Source organism: Panthera leo, chromosome A2, assembly GCF_018350215.1.
Source record: "Panthera leo isolate Ple1 chromosome A2, P.leo_Ple1_pat1.1, whole genome shotgun sequence".
Classification (NCBI taxonomy): Eukaryota; Metazoa; Chordata; class Mammalia; order Carnivora; family Felidae; genus Panthera; species Panthera leo.
The window spans coordinates 16,319,971-16,342,640 of record NC_056680.1 but is presented as its reverse complement, the minus strand read 5'-3'; the positions used below and the strand labels follow the sequence as shown (position 1 = coordinate 16,342,640).

At 53.7% G+C, this 22,670-nt stretch overlaps 3 protein-coding genes across 10 annotated transcripts in view; 1 reads left to right on the top strand and 2 right to left on the bottom strand.

Annotated features, from left to right (window-relative positions):
• SETD2 (SET domain containing 2, histone lysine methyltransferase) overlaps positions 1-10,005 on the top strand; it is a 123,021-nt gene extending 113,016 nt beyond the window's left edge. For both annotated transcript variants that reach the window (XM_042929138.1, XM_042929139.1), the window contains exons 19-21: positions 6,748-6,828; positions 8,734-8,835; positions 9,179-10,005. In XM_042929138.1, coding sequence (XP_042785072.1) covers positions 6,748-6,828; positions 8,734-8,835; positions 9,179-9,340 — 345 coding nt within the window. In that variant the 3' untranslated portion in view covers positions 9,341-10,005. The remainder of the gene's footprint in view (positions 1-6,747; positions 6,829-8,733; positions 8,836-9,178) is intronic.
• A 2,464-nt stretch (positions 10,006-12,469) lies between these two features.
• LOC122214274 (death domain-containing membrane protein NRADD-like) lies at positions 12,470-16,047 on the bottom strand. Of its 2 annotated transcripts, none has more exons than XM_042929136.1 (5): positions 15,679-16,047; positions 14,270-14,425; positions 13,431-13,614; positions 13,174-13,316; positions 12,470-13,075 (listed from the first exon to the last, which is right to left on the bottom strand). In XM_042929136.1, exons 2-5 carry the CDS (start codon positions 14,373-14,375, stop codon positions 12,756-12,758), a joined length of 753 nt encoding a protein of 250 aa, XP_042785070.1. In that variant the 5' UTR covers positions 14,376-14,425; positions 15,679-16,047; the 3' UTR covers positions 12,470-12,755. The 2 variants fall into 2 exon arrangements, with proteins under 2 accessions (XP_042785070.1, XP_042785071.1); XM_042929137.1 differs by having other exon boundaries at positions 14,285-14,425.
• Positions 16,048-16,137: 90 nt separating this feature from the next.
• The window catches only part of NBEAL2 (neurobeachin like 2), a 29,697-nt gene continuing 23,164 nt past the window's right edge, over positions 16,138-22,670 (bottom strand). For 4 of the 6 annotated variants that reach the window (XM_042929129.1, XM_042929133.1, XM_042929131.1 and 1 more), the window contains 19 exons: positions 22,273-22,433; positions 21,857-22,173; positions 21,650-21,745; positions 21,160-21,284; positions 20,933-21,073; positions 20,622-20,752; positions 20,413-20,522; positions 20,194-20,311; positions 19,995-20,092; positions 19,355-19,471; positions 18,622-18,711; positions 18,428-18,537; positions 18,091-18,263; positions 17,897-17,991; positions 17,576-17,692; positions 17,319-17,477; positions 17,094-17,242; positions 16,713-16,848; positions 16,138-16,628 (listed from right to left, as the gene is read on the bottom strand). In XM_042929129.1, the coding sequence (XP_042785063.1) occupies positions 16,527-16,628; positions 16,713-16,848; positions 17,094-17,242; positions 17,319-17,477; positions 17,576-17,692; positions 17,897-17,991; positions 18,091-18,263; positions 18,428-18,537; positions 18,622-18,711; positions 19,355-19,471; positions 19,995-20,092; positions 20,194-20,311; positions 20,413-20,522; positions 20,622-20,752; positions 20,933-21,073; positions 21,160-21,284; positions 21,650-21,745; positions 21,857-22,173; positions 22,273-22,433 (2,545 nt within the window). In that variant the 3' untranslated portion in view covers positions 16,138-16,526. Of the gene's footprint in view, positions 16,629-16,712; positions 16,928-17,093; positions 17,243-17,318; positions 17,478-17,575; positions 17,693-17,896; positions 17,992-18,090; positions 18,264-18,427; positions 18,538-18,621; positions 18,712-19,354; positions 19,472-19,994; positions 20,093-20,193; positions 20,312-20,412; positions 20,523-20,621; positions 20,753-20,932; positions 21,074-21,159; positions 21,285-21,649; positions 21,746-21,856; positions 22,174-22,272; positions 22,434-22,670 lie in introns of those variants that run through there. The other 2 variants (XM_042929132.1, XM_042929135.1) reach the window with 2 other exon arrangements.

Genomic DNA, 22,670 nt, shown 5'->3' with positions numbered 1-22,670 from the left:
TGGTAATCCAGTGCTGCCTAATGTCCAATGCATGGCAACTGTTTTTTTCATGTATTTTGCCTAGTGTTTTGGTTGTTTACAGTAAGAGGGATAGTTCATTAACAGTTAACTTGTCATGGCCAAGAAGCACAAGACTGTGGAAGGGCTTAAACAAACAACTTTATTGAGGTAAAACATACCTACCATAAAATTTAGTTGTTTTACATTTACAATTCAGTGACTTTTAGTAAATTCACCAAATTGTGGGGTGCCTGGGTGGCTCTAAGCATCCGACTTTGGCTCAGAGCCTGGAGCCTGGTTCAGATTCTGTGTCTCTGTCTCTCTCTGCCCCTCCCCTGCTCACACTCAGTCTTTCTCTCAAGAATAAATAGATGTCAAAAATTAATCAATTTACCAGTTACGCAGCCATTACTATAATACGCTTTTAGAACGCTTTTTATCCCCCCCCCCCATAAGATTTTTTTCTATCCCTTTACAGTTAATCCCCATACCTACCCCCAGCTCAACAACAGATCTGGTTTGTTTGTTTGTTTGTTTGTTTGTTTCTTTCTTTCTTTCTTTCTTTCTTTCTTTTTTTTATATTTATTTTATTTTGGGGGGAGAGTGTAAGCAGGAGAGGGGCAGAGAGAGGGGGACAGAGGATCCAAAGTAGGGTCTGCACTGACAGGCTGACAGCAGCAAGGCTGATGTGGGGCTCGAACTCACAAACCATGGGATCATGACCTGAGCCGAAGTCAGACGCTCAACTGACTGAGCCACCCAGGTGCCCTGTATCTGTTTCTTTCTTGATAGATTTGCCTTTTCTGGACATTTCATATAAGTGGAATTATATAATGCATGGTCTTTGTGACTGGCTTCTTACATAGTGGAAGGTTTTCAAAGTTCATCCTTGTTATAGCATATATCAGAATTTCATTTTTATGGCTGAACACTATTCCCTTGTATAGATGGACCACATTTTGTTTAGCCACTCACCACTTGATGGATGTTTGGGTTGTTCCTGATCTTTGCCCGTTAGGAACAATGCTGTGTGGATATCTGTGTATCTCATTGCATGTGCATTTTCGGCTCTCTTGGGTAGGCACTTAACAGTGGAATTGCTGGGTCATATGTCTGATTTATGTTGAACTTTTAAGAAATTGTCAAATTGTTTTCTAAAGTAGCTATATCATTGTACATTTCCACCCCAGCAGTATGTGAAGGTTCAGTAGGAGAGTTTTTATAGAAACAAGTACCCAGAGAAAAACCCCATAACTGTTATGTGCTTCCAGCAAAATCTCGTTGGATATTCACCCTGTATCTTAGCTTCTTAGCCTTTTATCTCTGATTTGTCAGCTTTTCCTTTTCTAGTATTTCTATGAGAAAATGTAAACAAAAGTCATCTATTCTGTTATTAACCCTTTGATCTGGATATAACAGATGACAGAACAAATGAGTTTTGATCTTCCACCCAAACTTGTCCTGAAAGACCAAAGGCTTGAGGTGTCAGTCTTTGTACCCCTTTCCAGACCATAGTTTCTGACCTTAAGATGTACTCTGACTTGGATAGCTAGGGACTTACTTGGATCCAACCTTCCTAACCAGTTTACAACTGCATTCACCTGGCTAGTATCTCAAAAGACAGGAGAAGGAAGCCTTTAGAGTGTTTTTATTTCTCTGGCCAACTTTTTTTTTTTTTTTTTTTTTTTTTTTCATCTTTAGGGCTTTTGTATAGATTTTAATTCCCTTGGAGGTACAGATTGTACTATTGTGAATTTTCATTAATTTACATGTTTTGTGTGAGGTATTAGGGATAGAAAAAGAAATAAAACTGAATACTAGTCTTCAGGAAGTTCATTCTAAAGAAATAGCCACATATATAAACCAAGAACACAGTGGGATAATTGCTATATTAGAAGTATGTACAGGAGCGCCTGGCTGGCTCAGTCAGTAGAACATGCGACTCTTGGTCTCAGGGTCGTGAGTTCTGTCCCCATGTTGGGCATGGAGCCTGCTTAAAATAAAACAATAAAAAATAAAAAGTATGTACAAAATGCTATGGGAGCACAGTGATTAATGGTTTGAGAAGATGCATCGGTGAAATGTCACAAAACATGACTTTACCTTATAGCCAGTGTGGGCAGGATGGAGCATTCTAGGTAGAGAAAGCAGTTTTTGCAAACACATAAGGTGAGGACAAGACCATATATATAGGGAACAATATATTTGGGTATGGTGAGTTTGGTGCATATGGGGTAGTGAGCAAGACAAAAAAATATGGAAAAGTCCTATTTAAGTTCTCTTAAGATCTTTGTGTGCTACTGATGTGATTATTATAAGTATGATAGGTACTTGGGAGCCAGTGAATGCTTTTAAAGCAGGGGAATCAGATAGTCTCATGTTTCCCTTGAGCGAAACAGGCTCATTTGAAAAGTTGAGATTGGTAGCAGGGAGATCAGATTGGAGAGTATTAGAATAGTTTAGGCAAAGTGAGGGACTAAGAGTGGAGATGTTGGGGATTCATGCAAAGACATTTGAGAGGCATTGTGGTCAAGGCTTTGCAAACAAGTGGGTATGGAAGAGGCAAGGATGGCCCACCATCTTCATTTACTGCTTGGTGGCATGAGATCCCATTAATTCAGTCTAGGAGATGAAGGAAAGATCAGGAAGAGGTTTGGAAATAAGTTCATTGTGGATTCGAGCTCCTTACAAGATTCAGGGTAGGAATGGTGGCCGGTAGGCAGTTGTATCTAGGTTTGAGACATCAGTAAATTAGTGTTTTTTTGAAACCTTATGATATCTACACGGGGGAGGTGTGTAATGGGCAGAGAATTATTTGAAGAGTGCTATGTAGTGCTGGATGGGTGGTTTTGAAAGCTTTTGATGCTGAGAGTAAGCATCTGTGAGAGCCCTCCTTCTCTGTTTTCCTCCAGTGTTGTTCCTTCCTCTTGGTCATCTTGTGCTCTCTTCCATCATCCCTCATTTGGTGAGTGTGAAGTCCAGCTTTCCCTTTGAGGCCTGAGACATGAATCATTGCTGACTGCTTGCATGACTGAGAGATAGCAGTTTTTACTACCGGCTTCTGGCTTTTAATTAACACTCAGACACAGTGTAGTAGATGTCCTGAGTGCAACTATGTTACGTTAAAAGAGTGGCTGTAGAGTGTTTGTTGGATTGATGGAATTGGAAGAGGATGGGATCAGGGGCCATGAGTCTTTCCTCAGTTGATGGTCCTATCTTTGGCTTTGGGGCAGTTTGCAAAAGGATGCCACATGAAATCACTTCCTAGCAATAGAGAGAAATCACATTTGAGAGAGGACTGTCAGAAACCAGAGCCCAGATCTCTGCAGAGCAGATAGTTAAGTTGCCCAATAAGTACAGCCTGGTTGCTAGCTGGGGGACCAGAGAGAAGCCGCCAGGGCTGCGCTGCACTCAGGGCCAGATGGAAAGAGTAGGGGGCCTTCTGGTTCGCAGAGATGTCTTTAGGACCTTCGTTCCAGCTTTTTCAGTTCCACTTTTCTGAGGGAAATAGATGCAGCCTATGTGTAATCTAGTCAGACTTTTGAAACACTGTTTCTAGAAACTGCCTTAAAGATCTTTTTGTTCCTGTCCAATCCTCCCTTCCCTAACGAGTACCTTTTTTTTTTTTCTTGACAGAATGAAGTGTAGCGCCTTATCTAGAGCCAAACATTGAAATAAATAATTTTGCTCTTTTTGCTACCAAAGGTGGTGGCAGCTCCAAAACAGAATATACTGAGCTTTTATTATTTTCAGTTGACATATACAGGGTCACACACTGCAGGATTTTGGTTGAATCATGTGCAGTGTTTCTGATAAGCTCAACTTCTTCTGGATTCATGCTGCCCTGAAAGATAAAGTTCCTTCTTGAATAATGTCTTACATTTCATGTTCCAAGGGGTAGTATTTAAATTAAATTCAGGAAGAGAGAAGCATTAAGTGGGTATATCCTGCTCTCTCTCTGGCAGGACTCATTTCAGCCAGCCCCACACTCCTAAGTTCCAAGGCATGTGGGCTTTGTGACATGGTCATCTCTGTCAGTATAATAAAGATTGGAGTTTGCATTTGTCGTGTTACACAGCCAGTATGTGATTATCAGAGCCATCCAAAAAACTTGAAGTCATTCCCTTCTAAGCCAAAAGGACTTGAAGCCTCACCTTAGGTAATGTGAAGGTACTTGGGCCTTCCTTGTCATATTCATGTCTGATCATATTCCAACCAGATTCCCTGGAATCCGGACATGCCCCAGATGAAGACCAACAGCAGGGTGAGCTGCTCAAGGCAGGAAGCTCTGGCTGTCTACCGAGCCCTCTGCCTGCATCTCATTGTGTGTTCTCATCTGGCCACTGTTCACGTAGATTCCCACCACAGTTCTCCATTGGCTGATGCCCCGTATGAGGCAGCAGATGGAAAAAGCTGATTATTGCTGAGGCCCTGGGAAAACATTGCTTTTGCACCCATCAGAGTGCCTTCCCCTCTCTGATGGGTTCCTGGGATCTCAGCAAGACCACTTGCATTAGGTAGATGTTCTGTACCCCATGAGATAGCTTGTTATATGTTTGGGACCGTTGGTACAAGCTAATGGTCTTTTCTGGTGCTAAAGGATTTTTATTTGGCAGTAGGCATTTGAGAAGGTTACTAACACTTGTTTTAAAAGTTTATGTATTGTAGAGATGCTAATATTTTAAATGGGACTTTTCTGGAGTAAAGGAGGTTTTTCATGTCAGTGTCCATCAGGTGCTGTCCTTGGCTCTGACTCTGGCTCCAGGTATTGCTTGGCATTGGGCTGAAGTAAGCATTAACCAGTTTCTGAAATCATTTCACATGCCATTTGCAGACCACAGACCAAGAGGCATACATGAATTTCAGTACTCCCTAGAGTACTTCATTTTGGTGTATGATTTCTGTGATGTAAAGTTAGGTACCCTTCATTTGAAAATTCCCTTTCTCAGTCCCAGTTGCTCAGCACTCAAAAGGACCACGAAATCTCCTAGACAGAGCTCAGTGGACTGTGCTCTGTAACTGTGTTTTTAAAGCCCTACCAACCTCACCAAGTCAGAGATTCAATTAGAAAGCTGTTAAATATATGCTAGATTTATTTAGCTTTTGAACACATACCGCATTCAGAGGAAAGCAGAACATTTCTGTTTGCACAGTACCCTCACTGAGAGCCTGGCCTCTTCTCTAGGATCAGGAGCCTTGAGATGGTTGTCATCTCCAGGGGCTCTCTGTAGCCGTTGGTATTGCTACTCATTTCCGAGAGCTACAAGAGAACAGCTGAGGGTGTGTTGGAAGTTTCCTTGGCGCAGTCAGGCAATTCTTGATCCCTTGCTACCTGAGGTCTTATTGTGAAGCACAGCCACAGTCCTTACTACTGGAAAAAATAACCACAAAATCCCAAAGCAAAACATTTGAAAATAGAGTTACAGTGTGCTGTTTGGTCTTGTTTCCTGAAAACAGGTTGAATCTGTAATATTCTTTCTGCCCTGCCTTCTCCCTCCTGCTCCCACAGCCTCAGAAAGTGGAAAAATGGAAAATATGTAAAGCTTTTATAACAAATCAGAGAAGGCAGATTTGTAGCAGCCCAAAGCCAAGGGAGTTTCACCTTTCTCTGGAGCCGGTCCAGAGCAAAGTGAGCTGAACAGCTCCTTCATCACCAGCGCCTTCATACTGTTTATGGAAACGGAGGAATCCAAACTGGGGGATGGTTTGGGAGTAGAAAAATTCTCTGCTCTAAGCAGCTGGCAAAAACATGAAGTACCCGTCATAGCAACTGTGGCTGCTATGTCCATCTGAAATCTTTCACAGGGGAATGCTCCTAGATCTTTTCCGTGGAAAAGCACATTTAATAGCGAGGGGCTTGATGCTTGGTGGTGGGCAAAGGTATGGGGAGGTGGCCTTGCATGGCAGGTGCTCCAAATGCCATAGCTGCTGGCCCCTTACCTCCTGGCGGTGCCCAGTTAGGGGGAACTTGGCAGCCTTGACTCCAGCACAGCTGGAAGAGGGAGTATTTTTAGGTTTGTCGTCATCTTACCAGCTTCGGATGGAGTATCTTCTGTGTCTTAGCATCCTCTCATCTGTTCACTGACTTGGATGACCCTGGTCTCCTCCCCCCCCAGTACTACGATATGTCTTTAGGCTTTCCATTCCCGAGCTGGAGATCCCAACCTCCAGGGAGCCTCCCCTGCATGCTGAGACTGTTTTCCTGCAGTCTGGCTGGTTCTGCCTTTGGAGGAGAGGTGACGAGTATCCACGGAGAGTGGAAAGGCCTGGATGAGGGCAGTGATGTGGTCTGACCTTCCAGTTGTGTGGTGAAAGGTCTTCAGAGCATTTTCTTTTGTCCTGGAATCACAGAATGTCAGAGCCAGGAGAGGTGGGGCTCACCGAGTCCCAGCCTCACTTGACAGTGTGGGTACTGAAGCGCAGAACAGGGACCCGAGTGGTCCGTTGTCACACAGCACATTCCTCCGCAGGGAAGGGGACTCTGAAACAACTGGAAATGTATAGCTACATCAAGGATGTAACTTTGACTTTGGGCAAAGAACTTGGTTTACAGGAAGGAGACCAGAGCCAGATGCCAGGTGAGACTGGGGTGACAGCAGCCGAGCTGACTCCAAGCCATGCCCACTTAGGCTCCTGAATGGGGTCAGGTGTCCCAGCTGGGGAAAGAAAGGAGGGCTCTGGAACAGCAGGGCATCACTGACATGACGTCTCATGCCACCACTGTTGTGTTTTCTTTTGCATTTCTAGACCTCAAAAAAGCCTAAGACAGCAGAAGCAGACACCTCCAGTGAGCTGGCTAAGAAAAGCAAAGAAGTATTCAGAAAAGAGGTAAGGTTTAGTGGGTGTGGGCACTAAGCTCTGTAGGCCTAAGCTTAAGCCCTTTCCTTTCTTGTCCTAATGCCTTTGGGCATTCCCTTGCTTCTGTGACTGTATAGTTGTCACGTGACGAGGGCACATTGGAATGGTCCTTTACAGGTAGGTATTAAGCACTTTCATATCCATTGTCATTTCATCCCTGTAACAGCTCTTGAGGTAGGCAAGACAGGAATTGTCATTCTTCTTACGCAGGTGGTGGACCTCTTAAGGTTCAGACAAGGCAAGTTCTAGACAGAAAACCTGAATTCAGGCCCTCTGGCTCAAAGTCCAGTCCTGTTTCTACGACTTCTCATTTGGTGGCTGCCTTATCCTCACAGGATTGGGAGAAAGCAGCTCCTCTTCATGCGACTGGAAGTGTGTGTTTCCCGCTGTCAGCACACGAGCCTGGTCTGCCTCGGGCATCTAGGTTCTAAACTCCAGTTTTGATTCACTGACTGTTGGAGGAAACAGACCTGTAAATAAGTAATGGCGGCTGTGTGAGGAGTGTGCCAGCACAGGGCTAGAGGTCACTGTTCAGGGTGTCACGAAGGGCTCTTGTGTAGCAGGTAGGAATGGACCGGGTGGATCAGGAGGGATAGAACTTCAGGCTGTAGAATGTACAGGAGTAAAAGAAACCCTCGTCCCTCCCAAGGGATTGTAAGTAGTCTGGGGGTTTTGCACAGGGTATGTGAGGGGTGTTGGAAGATGAGACTGAACAGTCTCGTGCTTCTTCATACAGGGTCTGTGTGTCTGGGAGTCACAGGGCCCCACTGCCGACTTGAAGCTGGGAAGAAGGAATTCCCTGGCTATACTTGGGGAAGTGGATTGAAGCGAGAGAGTATGGAGGCCAGAATGCCATAGAAAAACGTTGAATAAAAGCCCTTTCCAGGGATAAAACTTAGTTTCTCGCTGTCCCTGAGTGAAATTATTGCTGTTTTGGCCCAGCCTACCAGCAGCTTTGTTTGGTGCCTGCCTCGTGATATAGCCTTATTGTTTGATCATCTGAAGCTTCCCTGAGTTTCAGGGATGGGTAGACCCTGTCTAGGGTGCCTCCTGACCAAATGGCTGTCATTGGCCTCTTTGCTTCCTCTGTACCCTGGGATCTTAGCACCACAGATACTTTCGGAGGTCCTGTGCCAGGGTCTCTTTTGAGAGCCACTGGGTAGGACAGACGCTACAGCTCGGGAGGACACTGGAGTTGTGTGTTGAAGAGGGTCCTACCCTGGGTCCTCTCCCAGCAGCTGTCACACCACACGCACTTCCATGTGCTTCACGTTGTGTTGTAGGAATCAGATGAAGTGTGACGCTGGGGCGCCTGACTGACTCAGAGCTTGTGACCCTTAATCTCAGGGTCCTGAGTTCAAGCCCCACATTGGGTGTGGAGCCTAGTTAAAAAAAAAAAAAAAATTAAAAGAAGTTCACACAGAATCTAAGTGACCTTCTATAACAAAATGCCTGTGTTTCTGGGGTTGCTGAGCCTCCTGCTGGTAGCACTTGCACACCCTCTCTGCTATGCCTCCAGGGCTCAGAGAACTCAGTTCCACTCTATCTGTGCCAGGCACCTGAGATTTATTAGCTGAAACCTGGGGCTACCATGAGATGCAGCAGAGGAGTCCCACCCTGGCTCTCCCCCTCCTGCTCAAAGTCAGGCTTGCTCCCTCTACCCCAGGAAGCACTTTCCTTCCCGGGCCCAACCTAGGGTCATCTTCTCTTTTGCCACCTCCCCCCGCCCCTCCCCGGCAGAGTAGCATCCTTCTGTCTAAACCAGCCAGCCTGAGTGGTGAGAAGGGAAGGATTGGCTGTCTGATTATTTCCCCAGCACAGGCCCTTGCCCTCTCTGGACTTTTGAGCAGTGTGTGCATTTTCTCCTGCCTGCAGATGTCCCAGTTCATCGTCCAGTGCCTGAACCCTTACCGGAAACCTGACTGCAAAGTGGGAAGAATCACCACAACTGAAGACTTCAAACACCTAGCTCGCAAGGTATCCCCTCTCCCCTCTGCTTGTGGTCTGGCAGTGTTCTGGGAAAACCGTGTACCTTTCACCACAGAAAGTGGGTTTTCTTTGCCAGAAGCCTGGGCTGGGGACCCAGGAAGAGAGAGGGAAGGTCTGGGAAGAGAGGGCACCCTACTTGAGGATAGGGTTGGTGTTTTCTAACAGACTTACAGAGCTAAGCTTCCCCTTTCTGCTGACCCCAGCACCAGCCTGCCCCAGCCTGTCTCTTGATTCAACCTCAGTCTTGGTGAGAAGGGCCCTGAGGCACCAGGCTGGTCCTCCCCCGCTAAAATCATTTCCACTGTGGTCTCTCTTCCTGTGTCCTGGACAGCTGACTCACGGCGTTATGAATAAGGAGCTGAAGTACTGTAAGAACCCTGAGGACCTGGAGTGCAATGAGAATGTGAAACACAAAACCAAGGAGTATATTAAGAAGTACATGCAGAAGTTTGGGGCTGTTTACAAACCCAAAGAGGACACTGAATTAGAGTGACTGGTGGGGCCAGGGTGGGAGGACAGGCGAGCAGGTAGGACAGACTCGGAGAAATCCTGCGGGCCCGCCGCCCCACCCCTCTGTCAGGGCTATGCTACTGGTAACGTGTCGCCCTGGGGAATTCAGACCCGCAGGTTTTCAACTGAAAACTAGGAAAACGAGCTCCATCTACAACAAGTGATCCCTGGTCACTAGCCGTTGGGGTGTGGCTGGAGGCCCATCAGAGGCAAGGGCTTAGGGAAGGACCCCGCTAAGATCCTGGCCAGGCCTAGCCCCACTCCCAAACCTGGGTCTCCTCCTTGGCGGTGCTGTCAGCGCACAGACCCATGCGCGTCCCCACCCACGACCCCTCACCCTGACGATCTGTATTATATTTTAATGTATATGTGAATATATTGAAAATAATTTGTTTTTTCCTGGTTTTGTTCGTTTTTCGTTTTGCTTTTAGCCTCTACGTGCTAGATCACAGGAAGACTTTGTAAGGACAGTTTAAGTTCTCCTGCAAGGTTTAATTTGTTATCATGTAAATATTCCAAAGCAGGCTGCCTTGTGGTTTCGGCCAGCCTTGTGCTATGTTGATAAGATTGATTTACTGCTTAAAATCACTTTACTTTATCCAATTTTTACTGAACTTTTTATGTAAAAAATAAAATCAATTAAAGAACTTGGCACGTGTGTTCCCTAAAAGCTAGTCAAGCATGTTTCTATATGGTGGTGTCACTGGAGAAAGGAGCGACGGTTGCCATAGGTGTGTGAAGTCCAAAGTTAATCCTTGAACTTGGAGTTCATCACAGGCCTTGTCCCCAACAGGTCTCACTGTGACTGACACTTTTGGCCCTGGGATCTTGTGCCTGTATACAGGGTGGAGTCAGCTTTAACATGTATTCCAGAGCAAGGAGGTGGGCCTCTGGGCTTCTTTACTTCAGTTTTAAATAAGTCAGTCTGGAGAAGGGCATGAGAATTCCCCTTTATGCTTCCTGGCTGAGGAGGGGCATTGGCCCTCTTCCCTCCAGAACTTGAGTTCCCCAAGCTCACCGGGACGCTCTTTTGATGTTTGGGTTCCCTGACCTCCCCCACCATGCATCCTGACACTGGGTTTGGACACTACGGGGTACAGTGCACGGGTTGTGAGAGTGGGCAGCTCCTGGAGGATGCAGGGCTCCGTGGCAAACCCCCTCCCGCCACCCTTTGATGCACCAGTTGTCAGCGTTGTGAGGAGAGCCGAAGGCTTCAGGCCATCTGGGGCTATCTTTACAAAGAGACTGGTCCCATCTCTTCCTCACCAGGGCTCTTTTGCTTCCTGCAGCAACGCCCTTGGGGAAGGGGCTGTTGCCTGCTAAGTCTCGGTTGGGCCAAGTGGATCGGTGTGGATTGGTGTGCACTCGCCTGCTGCGGGTTACGCGGGTTATGCTGGGCATTTTTTGTGCTCAGGTCGTGCCCATTCGATCCTTACGACCCTGAGGACGGGAGTTGGTGCTGTTTGGATGAGGAAAATTCGGTTCCTCAGATCCTCATTGTTAATGAAGGAGAAAAACCCCTATTTAAAGTCCTAATCATTAGACCCACTATTTAACAATATAGACAAAGTGTTTTCCCATGCTACTGCAGCCTTCAAAACTATTTAAAGCACATATTACATCGAATGGATGGACTCTGATTCAACCCTCTTAACATTTGAGAGTTATTCAGAATGTTTCAGTTAACATGCACATTAAAAGGGAGCGTTTCTCTCTTGGGTGGGCTCGTGGTGCAGGGGAGCGGCCCTGTCTTCTGCTGCTGCTCGCATGCAACCAAGTCAAATTCATGGTTCGACCCGAGGCTCCAGGTTTCAGATTTTCTAAGGAAATTTAGGTGGCCTCCCATTAAAGGGTGGTGACCAGGGAGTTGTAGAGTTTCAGACAGGACACCTTTGAAGAGGAATTGTTATCTTAGCTCCCTATTTAGTGTTACCAAAATCTTTCCCCTTCCACACACCTCTTGACACTTCAGACTCCAATCCCCTCGGTTGTGAGAAGGGGCACCAGCTAATGCAGAAGCTGTCCGGTGCCCCTCGGCACAGGCTTCCACATTCATCACCAGTCCAATCCTTGAGAGCCCTGAGGGTGGGCGACTCCCTGCCCAAGTAGCTGCGAGGTCGAGTGCACCGGTCTCACTTTAGCGGACTAGATGCTGGGCCTTTCCTGCTTTCCCTCCTGGGTTATTGCCCAGGGGTTGTTTTAGGCTGGAGGTGGCTATAAACCTCCCCTTCCTTATTTTAAGCAGCCAGCCCCAGTCACCTCTGTCAGCCAGAGGACAGGATCCCCCCAAGGCCTCCCTAGGCCACCATGGAATCCCACGACTCCTGAATTCGGGTGGCTGTGTTGGCTATGTGCCCTGAGCCTCATGGATGTCAGGATGGTGGCCCCTACTCCTTCCTGAGCAGGGCCCATCCGTCGTAGGAAACCCTTCCAAAGGCCGGTACCAGCCTGCCCACTCCTCCTTTCAGGGTGGGAGGGGATGCATGGGGTGCAGGCGGTTTGGCTGCAGCTGCCCTGCTCTCAACTGCCCCTCAGGTGGGCGGGATGACCTGCTTGCCCTTGGCTTGTGTGGAAATCACGGAAGCAGCTGTGGAAGCATGTTTGGAACGCCCTCCGGAGCCTGGAGCATGGGTCTTACAAGGAGACCTTTCTTCCTTTTTCTCAACTAGCAGTGACCTGAGGCCCTCGGTAGCTGGCTTCCCAGGGCCAGTCTGCCTCCAGTCTCCTCTTGATGCCGGTCACAGCAGAAGTCACAAAAATGGTCTCAAACCCCAGGCCCCTCAGTGCCAGTTTGAGAGTCTAGGGGCGGTGGGGGGGTGGGGGGGGGGTGGGGGTGGGGACTACCAAATGTGCCATTCTATGTGTTGTTCTCCAGCTAAGAAAGCTAAAGTTCAGAAAGGTAAAAATCGCTCCCTGACACGCACAGCCAGCGAGTGGCAAGGTGCAGATGTGAACTCCAGCCTGTGTCTCCAGAGTGCTCGCATCTTCTACAGGAGCACGCTGCCTGCCACCTCACGTGCTCCTCCCACCTCCCGCGGACCCTCTTCTCTTTCTGGGCCTCTGCCTCCTAGCAACCCACTGTCTCTCAGGCCCAAGGAGTCAGAGGCGGCACGGTAGTCCAAAGTTGCCTTTAATACGAGATACAAAAATAGAAAAACCAGTTGAGGCTAAGTGAGGGGAGGTGGGGCAGGGAGGAGGGCAGGACCACCCCTCACTGCTGACCCCCCCACATCCTGGTCCCCGTCCTGGAGGAAGGCCGGACAAGGGGAGCTGAGTGGTGGCCGGATCTTCTCTGTTCCCCCAGAGCAAGGCAGGCTGAGGCCACCAGTGCCAGGAAGCCGAAGAAAGGAAAAGCACCGAAGCAGATTCCCTGAGCGGCCGGGCTGTGCCGGCACCGCTCACACCACAGAGCAGCCCTCAGCTGGGGGGCGCAGAACCCGGACCACATCTTCGCGGCCCATGGCAGCCAGGGCGTCCTCTAACACCCCGAGAGTGGCACCGCTGCCTTCTTTGACAGCCCAGTCCCTCAGCAGGGTGTAGGCTGGCACCTGGTCCTGGGCCATGACCTCCACAGCATCAGTCTGGTAGCCCAGGCGGCCCGCCAGACCCTGCCAGCCCTTGTCAGGTTCGCCTGAGACTTCCAGGAGCCGCTCCACTTCCTCCTGCTGCTGCTGAGGGAGGTGAAGGTAGAGGCGGCAGCCAAGCTCAGGATGTGGCCCTAGGGTGGGAGACGTGAGGGGCACAACAGGGTCAGGTGGGCCGGGTGCTATGGCACAGCCAGGTGTGAAAGTCTGTAGATTGGGAAAGGGGGCTCACCCTGACTGGGGGCGCAGGGCTCCTGACCGCTAGGATTGTCCAGGAAAACAATGCTGTCTCCGTGCCTCTGGTCCCTATCGAAGGTCCCCAGCTCTGCAGTCCGAGCTTTGGCCAACTGCTGTCTTTGTTTATGGGAGCGCCAGCTGTGGGGAGCAGGGGGACCCGCCAACCTGTTCCAGCCTTCACTGAGACAGAGGGAGCTAGCTGGGAGTCCAGCTGGGGAGGGTGTGCCACAGGGCAGTGCCCAGACTACTTACCACTTGAAGGCCACGTAGGCGAGCAGACCGAGGACCACAGTGGCCAGGAGGGCACAGTAGACAGGGATAATGCTGCCTGAGGCCCCTGGAGGCTCAGGAGGGAATGGGGAGGAGGTATTGGGGGCCAGGGCTCCCCCTCCCCATACCTCTTCCCTGTCCCTGCCCTGTACCCTCCAGGTCTTCTCTGTAGAGGAAAGGACAAACAGGATCAAGGGCAAGGAATCAAGGCTAGGATCCCTGGGTAGCCTCACTTAGACTTTGCTGCCCAAAAGGTTTGAAACAACAGTCCCTACTACGTAGAGTCAAAAACTCATAGCATGGCATCAGGAGCTGCTTGGCCATCTCTCGCATCCTCCCCTCTGCTCGCCACTCTTGGACACCTAGCCCTTCCCAGGTGTACCCTTCTCCCAGGTTTCCAGATGTCTGCTCTTGTGGTTGTACCCTCTCCATCTGACACACTGGCAGGTACCGCCTACTTGGGGAAGACTTCCTTTATCTCTTCCAGTCTCTCCCTTTCCTGGCTCCTGTTCTACTTCCTCTGTCTACTGGGGCTTTAGACTGTGTGTCCTGTCTCTGCCACCAAGTCCGGGAGAGCAAATGGATTCATGGTGGTCCCGACGGGGGCTTTTCTGCACATGAGACCTTGGAGATTTGTACAAAATAAAGCTGAGCTGGAAGTCAAGTAAATGCTGCTGCTCACTTCTGCCTGGAGGCCAGTTATTTCCACAATCCGGTGCAGGCAAGGCACAAGGTACAGGGACTCCAGAACTTGTAACTGGACTTGTGTGTGACCTACCCACCTACCCAGTGCCCCCAAACTTCGAATGACAGTTACCTACCCACGTGGAGCTTACCCTCCCTGTGGCTGGAGTTGTGAAGCATGGCTCTGCTGGCTAGCAGTGCTCCCATGGACTGCATCTCTTGGAGAAGATGTTGGAGTGTCATTCCAACACTCAGGCAAAGGAGCTGGGACACTTCTCGGAGTCCAAAAGGGGCTATGTGTAGCGAGACGGGAGAAATTCCTCAGGCCTGATGTCAGGAGTCCCCTGGTAGACTCCGTCCCCCTCTCTTGGCTCACTCCATCCTGATTCACCCCAGGGCTGGTTACCACCGCCCCCTCCACTTCCCCACTCACCAACCTGGACCAGTTTCCGCCGGTGTCAGGTGGGGGTGGGGTTGACAGAGCTAAGCCCCCACTGGCCAAAGCTAGAGGAGCCGGCAGCTCAGAATGGAGGAGAGCAGGCTGGAAACTTCCCTATCTCAAAGACCTTAGCAACCCCCCTGGTCTGAGTCCAGGGATGGCACTGGAGGACGAGCGACTCCCATCCCCACCTCAGCCAGAGCCAGACCAGAGGCCTGCTTAGTGGGAATCTCCCCCAGACTTCTCAGCCTGAGCCTGGGAACCCCACACCCTAAGTCTCTAAAACAGGGCTCCCTGGCGCGACTGTGGCCCCACTTCTCCAGGATCGGTATCTAACCCTCACTTCCTGCTCAGAAACTGGACAGGAAGGTTCCTTGGTGGGTTCAGCAAGGGCAGAGTATATGGGCTCAGAGGCCCCCTTGTCCTTGCTCATCTGGGAATTGAGAGGCCTTTGAGGCTAGAAACCTCAAGGCCAGGACTACTCAGTCCCAGGACCCATGTAGACCACGGGGCGGATCCTGCTGGGACGTGCTTCCTAAGGTCTGGGTAAGAGAAGCCTCCTCTGGGCTGAGGAGGGATGTTGCCGGGAAGGCATGGACAAGAAACCTGGGGGAAGGCCCTCTAACTCCCCGACATCCACCACCACATCCGGCCTTGTCTCCAAACTCACTTCCCCACCCAGTGTGCAAGTGGGTCTGGGATAGAGACGGCGGTGGCCCTTGCCACATGTGGGGCTTGTACAACTGGGTCGCTTACCATATAAGGGGCCCTTCCCGGATCCTGGTTGGCAGGTGGGCCCGTGACTAGAGCGCCTAGCCACAGCCAGGCCCCTAGGCCCGTGTCTGCTCGACCCCCACCCCCCACCCGCGCTGCTGCGGGGCTGGAGCTGCTTCTCCCCAATCCCCACCTCCACACACACACACACACACACACGCGCGCGCGCGCGCATCTCCAGACCACAAAATACGCCCGCACATGCCCACACGGACGCCGGCACGACGGGCGACATCCGCAGGATCACGGGCCTCGAGGTGGGGGAACAGAAAAGCAGCCCTCGGTTCTCCCGGTCCAGGGAGACCGGGGCTCTGTCCCCACCCCTCTCCTGACCTGGAGCGGCCGTCCCTCGGAGGCTCCCGGGATCCACTCGGGCTGGCGGGGCTCGGAGCTCCGCGCTGCCAGGCTACCATGGGCTAGCCAGGACGGCTGCGTGGAGACCCTGGGGAGGCCAGCTCCGGCGCGAGGCGGGCGGTCCCGCCGAGGAGCCGCCTAGGCCCGAGCGCGGGGGCGCGCGGGGGCGTGGCCGTCCTTAGCCCCGCCCCGCCCCGCGCAGGGACGCGCACACGTGCGGAGGTGTTGCGGGAGCGCGCTGAGAGCTGGGAGCCATCCGCAGGGGAGAAACGGTGGCTGAGGCCCACAGGGGCCGGAACGGCGCGGCTGGAGAAACGGAGGCCACGCGGAGGGAACGAGTCGCCCTGGTGGGCTTACGGGCCAGGGGGACACGAGGCCCGGACGGTGGCCTAGGCAGGCGGAGACGCCGCGCGCATGCATACTCGGAGGCGAAGCAGCTACAAAACCAGGCCAGGTTTATTGCCGAGACCGGGAGAGCGAGGGGCCGCCTTTAGAGATTAAGGCCACAGTCCGGTCCCCGTGCTCTGCCGGGACGCGGGGCTGGAGAGCCTAGGCTCCCGCCCCACACTGTGCAAAAAAGTGCTGTGTTGCCGCTGAGGCCAGTGCCAGACTCCGGACGGCCCCTCTGCCGGCGAGGGGCGGGACTTCCTGGAGTGAACCGCCCACCAATCCCTGAGCTGGGCAGGGGTGGGGTCCCGCCCACCCCCGGAGCCGGGCCGACCCCCGGCCGCGGCCTCTTGGTCTCCTCCTCCTCCGGATTCCCGCCGACTCCTGGGCGGGGCCTCCAAGGGCGGGGCCCGCCGGGGGAGGAGCCTGCGTGACGGCTGTCAGCGCGCGTCTCCAGGGTTGTACTCTGTCTCCCCTGAGGACACCTGGGAGATGCGCCTGGAGGACCGCCACAGCTTCCGCGCGAACTGGCTGCTGCGCGCCTGGGGGAAGTAGGATCGGGGAGAAGTGGGCCAGGACTGTCGGCCCCCCGCCCCGATCGAGGCCCGCCCTGCCCTTATCCTCACCTCAGAGGGCTGCCCCGCGCCCACCACGATAAGCTTGCCGTCCTCCAGGCCCACCAGCACATGGCTGCGCTCCTTGGTCACAGCCACACTTCGGATGGGCACCTTCATGGGTAGAGGAGGCGCAGCTGGGAGCAGTCTGCAGGGAGGGAGGGATATGCTCTCAAGTGCAAGTTAGCTTTGTGTCTCTTCATTCTCCCAGGTACCTTCTCTGCCCACTGTGGGACAGGAGACAGCCATGAAGAATGTGCCCACAGACAGGTAAGGGGCTGTGGGTACACACCAGAGAGGGGTGGGGGTGGGCTGGGGGATAGCACCTCTTAGTGTCTTCTTACGGTGACTACCACCCTGAGGACCCGTGAACTCATCAACAGTGGCACTCACTTGTTCAGGTGGAGGATGTGCAGGGCACACTGTGCTGTGCCCAGCAGAACAAAGTCCTCTGTCACTGCCAGGGCTGTGGGCTGCTCTACCAGGGGCAGCGAAACCCGCAACTTCCCATTCACTGAGTACAGGTGCAAGGAGTAGGTGACCTGGAAGAAGCAAGAGGTGTCAGCAAGGACAGAACACCAACTGCCCCTTTCTTGTTTGAGCACCCCTTTTCCATACCTGAGCCCCAACACGTTCCCACGCCGAGCTCTGTACCACAATCTGGCCCTCTGACCCCAGCACCAGGTGGGACACAGGTCCGGGTAACGTGGCCCCTGGGGGCTGTAGTGCTGCCACAAATTGGCCACGGCGTACAGTGTGGATGATTACAGTTCCATCCTGCAGGAAGGCAGCTTAGGGTGCTGGGCAGGGGTCTCTAATCTCCAGGGGCATTGCCTAGCAAACTTGGCCTCCCCTGGGCACAGGCCCACACACACCTCAGATCCAGACACAGCCATGTCGAGTTCAGTGCTGATGGCCACACAGCTCACTGCAGCCTCATGCCCGTAGAGGACCTGCACGGGCTTTGATGCCAGTCCCACCGAGAGACCACCCTGTAGGGAGCCAGGGCTGGCTCAGAACTGGGGACATCTCACTACCCTGGCCCCTGAGTGAGAAGGCTAAGGCTCAGGAAAGTGATGGCCTCGTCCAAAGCCAGAGAGCTGGAGGGTCGTGGAGCCCCAGGCTTGCTCACGGTAGCAGAGAGAAGGGCAGGTCTGGACTCACGGGGGCCCCACGGGGCTGCCCACCCAGCATACCTCCTGCAGGAGCCGCCACACCATGCACGTGGTGTCCCGGGAGCCTGAGATGAGGTAGATGCCACAGGTGTCCAATGCAAGGCAGGTCACTACATCTGCATAGGGAGGGGAGGGTACAAATGGAACAGAGTAGTCACACCCCCCCTGGCCAGCTACCCCCACCCGCACCACCCCACCTCCAAGGCTGCCCATACCAAGGTGGCGGTTGAGTTGCTTCAACAGCTTGCCCCGGGATAGTGAGGTCATTCGCAGACTGCCATCCCAGTGGCCACCACTGAACAGCAGCTTTCCGTCGGGGGTCACTGCCAGGGCTTGCCCACTCACACCACTGCCTGGCACCCACGGGCCACTCAGCAGTCGCTGCATCCTGACCCAGTGAGGGGGATGACAGGTGAGGCCAGGCCAAGAAGACCCAGGCCCTCAGAGACCTAGGCCAGACCCCGCCACCGGCCCACGCTCTGGCTGGGTGGGAAGATGAGTCAGGGGACAGGGTATTTAGAGCCCACCCCTGCCCACATCCCTGTGTCCTACTTGGGGTTGCCTATGGTGGGGTCTTTGCTGAAGCTGAAGTAGTTGTTTATGTTACGGTCGTAGGGCAACCAGCTGTGGGTGCCCAGCAGCCCACTGGCACTCACGGTCACCTGTGGGCAAGAGGGGGCAGAGGTGGGTGTGGGGCGGAGTCAGTGAGGGGTGCAGCTAAGATGGGCTCTGCCTGGTGCACTTACCAACAGGTCTGAGGAGCCCTGGATGATGAAGGAGTGGGACTGCCGATGGGGAACCAGGGCCAGTACCAGGGGCACGCCATCACTGATGACCTACAGAGTAAGAGTACCAGGCTAGCTATGCTTGCGTGGTCAGCCGGGTGCCCCACTCCCGTACCTACAGCCTGGGCTGCCATTCTTTCCTCTCCTCTCAACCCCCAGTGGCCACAGACTAGGCATCATAGAGGCAGAGGTCCCTCTGAGAAACAGTCAAGAGAGATCAGTGGGCTTTCAGGAGGGCATCTCAGAAAGTAAGTGAGATGCAGGGACGGACAAGGATGGTCCTTCAGAATCTCAAGCTTGGTCTCAACCTTGGTCCTCCAATCCTGTTACTGTTACTTCATATTCCCAAGCCTGCGGGCAGCAGGAGAGGATAAACTAAACTAACAACGTCGGGCCGGGAGGCATTCTGATGTAAGCATGAAGGTGAGGAAAGAAACATCCAAGGCCAAGACCCTTACTTCTGGTCTCCCTAAGGTTTTCAGAGACGGTTAGGCGAGTCAACACCTTGTCCAGGCCTTGGCAAAGAAGGTGCCCCACTCCCACTCCCACATTCCTTTCCTGTTACCTCTTTTCCAAAGGTGTCTAACACCAGTGGTCTTGATTTAGGTTTTCCATCTGCCCCAAGAAGTTCGTAAGGACAGTGGAGTTAAACCCATTTCACAGAGTAGGAAGATGAAGCCCTGCCTCCCCTCACCTCCGCAAAGAAGGCCTTGAGTTGGTCCAGGTGCTGGAATATACTAGGTGAGTTAGTGTCCAGACGTGCAAGGCGTTGGGCTGCTTCCTCGGCTGATAGCCGAGCTGGATGTGGCTCCTGTGGACAAGTGGCCCGGTCAGTACCATGGCATGAACATCCTTGACCATTATCTTTTTTTTTTTTAATGTTTATTTATTTTTGAGAGAGACAGAGCATGAGCAAGGGAGGGGCAGAGAGAGAGGGAGACAGACACAGAACAGCCTGAACAGGCTCCAGGCTCCAGGCTCCAAGCCGTAAGCACAGAGCCTGACGTGAGACTTGAACTCACGAACCATGAGATCACGACCTGAGCTGAAGTCGGATGCTTAACCGACTGAGCCACCCAGGTGCCCCTCTTTTTTTTTTTTTTTTTTTTTAAGTTTATTTATTTAGTTTGAGAGAGAGAATGAGAGAAACATTGTGTGCACGTGTTCAAGTGAGAGAGGGGCAGAGAGAGAATTCCAGGCTGGTTCCGCACTGCCAGTGCAGAGCCAGACATGGGACTCGAACTCATGAACCATGAGAGCCGAAGTCGGACGCTTAACTGACTGAGCCACCCAGGCACCCCATATCTGACCATTAATCTCCAAGCTGGCCTTACCTTTAGCAGCTGACAGGGAGTCTGCCCAAAATTACTGATAATGCCCTCCAGAGCCTTCCGTTCCCGCTCATCCGCCACGTGGTCCAGGTCCACAGCCCCTGGGCAGGTAGGCAGAGCAGTCAGGGCTCCCTCTCTGCCCTCTGCCCTCAGCCCTCCTCTCCTGTGCCCCAGCCCCCACTTGAGTCCAGCGCATGCCCACCCTCATAGGTGCAGTAATAGAAGACATTGAGGGCCTCCTCCGCGGCCGGTCCCCGCTGCTTGTAGCCAAAGATGAGGTCAATCCACTCGTGCAGGTGGGCAGACACATACTCCGACTCCTGGGGGTGGGGACGGGGCCGGTCAGTCCAGGGACGGCTGACCCCCCCACCCCCACCCCTGACCCTCAACCCTGGCTGTCCGCCTGTGTTCCTCTCCTCACCAGAGCCTGGCGGTGCTGCTGGATGAAGTCCTCAGGAGAGCTGGCCCATGGCGGCAGCACCACATCGCCCACCTTCTCGTTGGTCAGCTGGAGGCAGCCCAGGTCGAAGCCTGGCAGGGAGGTCAGCTGTCTCACGGTCACCTGCTCCCTGGCCACCCCCAGCCTGCGTGCTCCGTGCCCAGGCCTCCCGGCCCCGCACCAGCTCTTACCGTTCTGGTTCTCCAGGAAGTCGGGGAAGTAGAAGAACTCTGGGATGAGCTCCTTCACGTCGGCGGGGCTCTCCAGGCGGGCCTGCCAGGCTGCCGCCACTGAGTGGAACTGCCGGTCGGAGCAGTCAAAGCTGGGGGAGGGGCACAGGCCAAGGTGAGGTGGGGAGGGTGGGGACAGGGAGGGCGAGCGTGACGCTGGGGAAACGAAGGGAGCCGAAGGGCCCAGGATACCTGGAGGACCTGCCTCTTCCCCCCATCTGCAGCAAGCCACCCTCACCCCTACCACCTGCCAGCCACCCCCCGGGCCGCACCGGCCACTCTGCAGCTGGACGTGCAGGGAGGTGAAGGGTTCCACGCGGATGAGGTAGTGCATCACGCCCGCCGCATTGGAATAGTGGGTGCCATAGTGGAACTTGTCGATGGTGCCCGCAGGGTCCTCGAAGCTCTCGTACCTGCAGCCGAGGGTAGCGGGAGAGTCAGCAGAAGCCCTGCCCTGGCCCATCCCAGCCCCCAAGCCCGGTCTTGCCCACACGCTCACTTCTCCCTCACGAGCTGGGCATGCTTGGGGTTCACCACACCGATGGGCTTGGACAGGTCCCGGAAGACGGCCGGGTTGCTGAGGTCCAAAGTTGGGGACACGTAGTCCTGCAGGACCCAGGGGAACTGGCCACCCACCCAGGGAAGGAGCTGCATGAGGGTCCTGATGGCCTATCTGCCCAGCCTGCCCCACCCTCACCCTCACCCTCAGGAAGATGGGCAGAGCCCCCAGGTAGGGGCACACCACTTAGAGGGACCCCAGGGAAGCAGGACAGACAGTCCATATAAACAGGATTCCCTTCAGGGAGAAGAGAGGCCAGCGGGGGAGGGTGGAGAGTGGGTGTGGGTGTGTCGGGAGGAGGGGCAGGGAACAGAAGCCAGCTGTCAGGCGGCACCGCCCCCCCCGCCCCGCCCCCACAGCACCTACACTGGGGCAAACCAGGGCTGGCAGACCAGAGGGGTAGGGGCGGAGGTAAGGAGTGGACCCTCACCACAGGGTACTGAGACAGGTCGTTGTAGGTCCGCCCTGCAATGGTGTTGAGTTGCATCAAGTATTCAAAGTTGGATATCTCACGCTGTACCCATTTCTGGGGGGCAGGGGCAGGGGCAGGCAAGAGGTGAGCCAGCTGGGCTGTCCGGCACTCCTCCCAACCGCAGGGCTCTGACCTTGCCCGCCCCCCACACTTGAGGCCTCTCACCTGGGTGAGGCCAGAGGCACGCAGCATCTCCTGGGGGGAGCGGCTGCTTAGGTAGCCTTGGGCTGGGGGGCGCAGGCGCAGGAGCCACGAGTACACCTGGTTCCGTACCTGGGTGTGGGGTGGGATGAGGCAGGGTTGGGGCCTGGGGGCCTGCCAAGGAGACGAGGCTGTGGTCCCGCCCACCTTGCACGGGAAGTTGAGGAAGTAGTTGGCCTGATCGATGAAGAAGAGCTCAAGGGCTGAGCGGCGCAGGTTGAAACGCCGCAGGTGGACTTCACGCAGCTGGGCGAGTGGGCGCCGGAAGTCGTGGCCGATGCCTGTGCAGACAGACATCAGGGGCAGGAGTCACTCACCCTTGCCCCGCCAGAGGCAAGCCATCCCCTGACGCCCTTCTAACCAGCTCCAGTAGGACACACCCTCCTCAGTTTCCACACGCTCTGCGCTGCCATCGTAGAAGTACACGTGCTGCGTGGTGATCTCCAGCAGCCCTGGGATTACAGCCACCACTGTGACCAGCTGGCACTCCGCTGATAGCACCAGCTTCTCGTGCTGCTCGTCCAGTTCTGCTGCCTGCATCCTGGGGGCCAGCACCTGGTTCAGGCTCAAGGCTCTAGGACCGCCCCCCCCCCCGCCGCCTTCCGAATAAGCCCAAGGACCAGACTCCCCAAGTGCTGTCACGTCATGAGGAACATACTATCATGCTTCCCAGAGGACAGGGAGGAACTGTCTGGGGTCCAGTGCCCACTGACCCCAGTCCCCACCCCAAACCAGAGCCCCTAAATGTCTGGCCATGACACCAACTCCCACCCCTGGC

What these genes read in the sequence shown, in the direction of transcription:
- LOC122214274 (XM_042929136.1), bottom strand. Translation starts at nt 14,375, where the DNA reads ATGACACTCCAACATCTTCTCCAAGAGATGCAGTCCATGGGAGCACTG. An exon ending in GCCTACGTGGCCTTCAAGTG is followed by an intron (nt 13,317 to 13,430) that starts GTAAGTAGTCTG and finishes TGCTCCCCACAG; the next exon opens with CTGGCGCTCCCATAAACAAA. An exon ending in GCCCTGCGCCCCCAGTCAGG is followed by an intron (nt 13,076 to 13,173) that starts GTGAGCCCCCTT and finishes CTCCCACCCTAG; the next exon opens with GGCCACATCCTGAGCTTGGC.